Genomic DNA, 5,988 nt, shown 5'->3' with positions numbered 1-5,988 from the left:
AGCTGAGGGTTGTTCCCCTTCTTGATAAAGTTAAAAGTAGTCTGGGAGAAAGCATCGCTACGAAACAAAAGGTCTGTGTAAAAAAGTAATTCTGACGGACCAAGGTTTTTGTTATAGATTTTTAAGAAAAGTCGATTCTACATGAATTTAAAATTAGTAGATCTAATACGTTTTGAACAAAACTACATGTGCTGGCTAATTGTCTGTTTCAATTTGTATATGGGTTGACCATTAGATTTCAATGGTTTTGGGATGGAGAGAGGGGCCAGTTAACTGGACAGAACGGTGGAAACATTATAATATTGAACCTTTCAAATAAGTATACTACTTAAAGGCTATGGATCTCAGTGGAATTTACAAAAAGAAAGGTATCTAAAAACACACCCAAATTAAACTCATCGAGGACGCACATTCTAATCAGTCGTCAATGCCTGAAGATGAGCTGTTTTGGGACACTTTACTGAAAAAGAGGCGTACGGTACCGATGACTTCGTTATTCATAGTAAAGGATATATGTGCATGATTCTTAAATTCTGTTTTCTTTATTTTGAAACTTTAAAAGACAGGCAACAACATGCTCTCTGTGACATGCAACTTTGTGTTTCTAATTCGTGTATGATGGTTTGAAATGTGCGGCACGACATTGCCTTTGATCTGCTGAAGCGGGTGGGGTAATACATTGTACCATAATAATGTATATTATTATGTGCCCGCTTCGTCCAGAGTTAAGGCAGCCATATCTCCAGTTTTCACTTCACACGAAAGTTCAAGCTTTGGATTTTTGCAGATTGGTCGGCCTACGACTGTGTTCTTTCAAAGTCATACAAATTAAAGAAGCTATGCAGTCTGTTGCCCAAGATCCTACTGAAGTGCGACCTCGCTGTCTTTAGGATAGAATTCATGTAAATCCCTAAAGGAGAAGATTCAATTCGCAATGAGCCTACAAGAGCACAATGTGTCCACTTCAATCTTTTTTCCAAGCTGATTTCTCAACAGACAGTATTAAGAAGTGTAACAATGGTACACATATGTATAATTTGTGTATATCCCTGAAAAACAAAAACAAAAGCAAAAACAAACGGCAAGTATGTCGGCAATTATCGAAGTAAATTTGAGATAGCCTGCTATATTAGGTAGTCATGTGTGTGTGTGTGTGTGTGTGTGTGTGTGTGTGTGTGTGTGTGTGTGTGTGCGTGTGAGTGTGTGTGTGTGTGCGCGCGCGTGTGTTTTCAATTTTGAATCAGCTTTTATTATTTTTTTTCAGATGTTATAAACATTTTTAGGTAAATCTATGGAAGTTTTATAAGACAAGTCACGAAAGTGTGTATTTGAGGAAAACAGCTTTAAAGTTAAGTGTCTTTATTTTTCTAAGAAAAAAAACAACCACACAAAAACAGCCATTCTCCCGAAGTTGACTAGTATATTATTATTGATAGCTTATACATTTAAACACCAACAAAGACATACATTAAATGCACTGTAGAAAATTGAAGTTGTGCACTAATCTGTAGAAGCAAACCTTAGGCGAATAGCCTACCGTTACGTGGAAAATTAAGTCAAATTTCATGCTGATCTGATTTGCCTCAGGATCAGTAGTCATTTAATTATACTAGACCTTTGTATATATAAGCTTATTATATAATATGTACTCGATATGTGGAAGTAAAGCCACTGGAATGCAAGCAACAGTCTTTTAATTTTAGTAGAGGTTTTTCGGCGCTCGAAGTCCCACCCCTCGTCCACGCCGTGGGAGATGGAAACAGGACAAAGTAGGGGATAGCTGGATCTGGGTGAAGTACGGTGTGACTTTATGTCACTGAGGCGTTACGCTAGCCGTGAAGGCCGACCCGGGTCATCCCGAAACGTTGCTGGCCAACGGGGCTCTGGTGAAACTGCGACTGGCTTAGCAGGCCGGCAGTGGATATAAACATTGCTCAAGAAAACATAAGGAGACACAAACGGACTGATCAAAACGGAAAACGACCTGGCGAGAAAAATGGACAACGATCAAGAAAAAATGAAAAAATAGGAACCTGAAACATTTGCAGCTTGACAAATAAAGAACCTGAGATAGTGGAGTTCATGACCCAGAACAAGATCTCCATCATGGGCATTACAGACATCAGGAAAAAAGGGACAGGCACAAAAGAGATTCACTCTAACTTTGTCCTCATTTGGAGTGGGGTAAGAAAAGAACAAAGAGCTGAACACGGTGTGGGTTTCATCATACACCCTGACAAAGCAAAGGAAATATTGAATACGGACTTCATTTCTGAAAGACTCATCAAAATCAGCATTAGAGAGGGCAAAAAGACCACAAACTACATTCAGGTGTATGCACCGTGTAACGACTCCTACTCAGACGAAGAAAAGGACTCTTTCTTCGAACAACTCTCGGACTTAATTAGCAACATCCCAGACGAGGAAGACCTTTATGTAATGGGAGACTTCAACGGAAGAGTCGGAGAGAGAAGAACACCGTGGACAAAACACCTGGGTCCACACAGTGACCACAGAACACCATGCAATTATAACGGCAACCATGTACTGGAACTGTGTGCAGAGCACGACTTATTCACCACTAACACCTTCTTCCAGCACAGAGCCTCTCAGATCTACACCTGGTACAGATGGAACAACATCATGGTCTCATCACAGATCGACTTCATATTAACGAGAACACGAATGCGGATCACAATCACAGACTCAAGAGCCATCCCCAATGCAGGCCTGGACACAGACCACAGGCCAATCATCACAACTTTGACCACCAAGAAAGAAAGAAAACCCAAAAAACATAAAAGACAGCAAGAGAGACTAAATATGCATAAACTTGAAGATGATCAGGTGCAGGCTCAGACCAGAAGCACGTTAAATGAAAAACTAGGCTCTATCAACTCTACAATACTAACCGTAGAGGAAGCTTGGGATACCTTCAAAACAACTCTCCTGGACACAATGAAAGAAGTCTGTGGTACCAAATAAAAACAAGAGGAAAACACAGAAAAGCAACAGCCTGGTGGAACGAAGAAGTTAAAGATGCTATCAAGGAAAAAAAGAGACTGTATAATGTATGGGTCAAGTCAAAAAAACGAAGAGGACTACATTAAATATAGACTTGCAAGAAGACACAGTAAGAAAGTCGTAATAACATCAAAAGAAAAGTCATGGACCCAGTAAGGCGAAAAACTAAGTGAAATCTGCAAGACCTCTCCAAGAGAGTTCTACAAGAAGGTAAAGACAATGAAAACGAGAGACGAACCCTATGTACCCAACACTGTCATCAACGATACTAATGGAGAAGCTCTGCACGAAGAGAAAGAAATAATAAAAAGATGGGAAGAATATTTTCAAGAACTACTAAACCCATCAGGAGTACAGGCACAAAACACACAGTGCCCATTCACCGCCAACTACCCTGAGCACTCAGAACCTACCATCCTGGAGAGTGAAGTGAGAGAAGCACTGAAAACTAGTCCAAAGAACAAGGCAGCTGGAGACGATGGCATCACAACCGAAGCCATCCTTGCATGCGGCGAAACCGGAATACATTGGCTTACAATCATCTTCCAAAAAGCATGGAAAGAAAGAAAAGTGCCTGTAGACTGGCAACATGCGATAGTGGTGCCAATATGGAAGAAAAAGGGCAGCAAGAAAGACTGCAACACCTATAGAGGCATATCTCTTCTCAGCCATGTGGGGAAAATGTATGCAAAAATCCTAGAGCGACGTACTCGCGCAAAAACCGAACATCTTCTCAGTGACGCCCAATTTGGCTTTAGAAAAGGAAGAGGGTGCACTGATGCAATCTTCGCACTCCGACAACTGTGTGAGAGGGCTTTGGAATACGACAAAGATCTCCACCTCGTATTTGTGGATCAAGAAAAAGCCTTTGATCGAGTAATTAGAAACAAGCTATGGAAGATCTTAGTACGACATCAAGGGACAACTGCTAGACAACATCAAGGCTATCTATGCCAACAGCAGAAGCGCTGTCCGAACTACCAGTGGAACATCGGACTGGTTTCCAGAAACATCCGGAGTGAGACAGGGCTGCAATCTCTCCCCTCTGCTCTTCGTGATCTACATGGACCAGATAACAAAAGAGGCCAATCCAGACCCAGAGGCACTCAACGAACTCATGTTTGCAGATGACCTGGCAATGATTAACAACAAGACTCAGCTACAGGAGCATATAAACCAACTAAATGCGAGCTGCGAAAAATATGACATGAAGATCAGTATAAGCAAGACCGAAGTCATGAAAATTAGCAGGAGACCAGGTAAAGTGGATATCAACATCAATGGATCCCAACTAAAAAAAGCAGAGAATTCAAATACTTGGGCAGCATTTTCACAGAAAATGGAAAATTAGATCGAGAGATAGAGACTAGATGCCAGAAAGCCAACGCAGTCAGCTACCAACTGGGCCCTCTCCTGAAACATCCCAATATCCACATGAGCACCAAGGCGAAGCTCATCAACGCCATTTTCCTTCCAACGCTCACATATCAGTGCCAGACATGGATTCTAACAAAAGCCCTAGAGAGGAAACTGGTCACATGCGAGATGAAATGCTTATGAAGAGCGGTCAACAAAACAAGAAGAGACAAAATTAAAAATGAAGTCATAAGGGACACCGTGGGAGCAACACCAGTCCTACCACACATTGAAAAACAAAAGGTCAAGTAGTTCGGACACCTCATGCGGATGCACTCAAACCATCCAGCTCTGAGAGCATACAACATTAAATATTCTGGATGGAGAGCCAGAGGAAGACCAAGGCGACGATGGAGTGAATCTGTGGCAGACACCCTTAAAGATCATGGGATGTCCCTCCTACAGGCCACACGACTTGCTGCAGACAGACACCTGTGTCTCCCCGCGACACCCCAGGGTACAAGCGGAAGAAAAAAGTAAAAAGTAAAGTAAGTAAGCAACTGCATAAGGTCATACATGTATTATGAGCGCCTAGGGGTGCGATGTCAACAGAGAAGTCCTTACAGGGAATCAAACTTACTCTGCTCACCTCTTTACCTTCAACAGCACAAAGTCTGCTTCGACTATCAAGGCACCCCGGAAATAGTGGGTCACAAGAGTGTGGTAAACATACAAAGGAAGTAGAGGAAAAATTACAATAGTAAGGATTAGGAAAGAAAAAGCAGCAGCGGTTCCCTGTTGTAGACCAGGCACAGTTATGAGCGTGACATTGATGAATCAGCCAATTTAAAAGTCCGCTGCGCATGTACGAGAAATTTCCCTCCCTTTGGGAATGGCCTACAGTCAGCGGCACCGCCCACGGGGTAGCAACAGTCTGTATTCATGAACATTGAAATTCGTAGTATAGGGTCGTTAACACTTGATGAAGCCAACGTGGGACGCTCAATGTTAAAAACAATCAGGAAACGACAAATGACAATTTTGGGACACATAAATAGACATAAGGGTCTTGAACATCTAGCTCTCACTGGCAAAATTGAGGGCAAGCGAGGCAGGGGTAGGCCCAGAACAACATACTTAGGGAACCTAAACAAATGGGGGTAACAGGGAAAGACCAGGGAGACGTAGCTTTTTTGAGAGCATCCGAGAAAAGGAAAGAATGGAGAACCATGATCGCCGATTTCTGTCGCAGATCTGGCACTGAATGATGATGAACACTTTGACAACTCTTCGCGGACTTGGTAGAGTTTGTTTAGAAATAAAACCTGTCTGAAACGGTGAGATAATTTTTGTTTTTGTATTTTATTATTTCAGATTTTCTCACTAGACATCCCCCAAACCTAAATTAAACTCATGTTTGTGCTTCTTGCAAATAGTTGAACTTATAAATCTTTTTGGAATATGATTTTGAAACTATGTCTTTAACTTATAGTCACGTCTTCATCTATTATGTTGGCTTCTATAGCTCGAAATTAATTTTGCCAAAATATTATTTCATTATTGGCCCTTTTGTTGGGCACACACACATAATACACACGCACACACACA

General features: G+C 41.6%; 1 protein-coding gene across 1 annotated transcript; it reads left to right on the top strand.

Annotated features, from left to right (window-relative positions):
- Positions 1-2,439: 2,439 nt before the first annotated feature.
- LOC106012036 (craniofacial development protein 2-like) lies at positions 2,440-2,985 on the top strand. Its single transcript, XM_013083668.2, has one exon. The coding sequence runs from the start codon at positions 2,440-2,442 to the stop codon at positions 2,983-2,985; it is 546 nt and encodes a 181-aa protein (XP_012939122.2).
- Positions 2,986-5,988: the final 3,003 nt, after the last annotated feature.

Source organism: Aplysia californica, unplaced genomic scaffold (genome assembly GCF_000002075.1).
Source record: "Aplysia californica isolate F4 #8 unplaced genomic scaffold, AplCal3.0 scaffold00248, whole genome shotgun sequence".
NCBI lineage: Eukaryota > Metazoa > Mollusca > Gastropoda > Aplysiida > Aplysiidae > Aplysia > Aplysia californica.
This window is presented reverse-complemented; position numbering and strand designations above follow the sequence as displayed.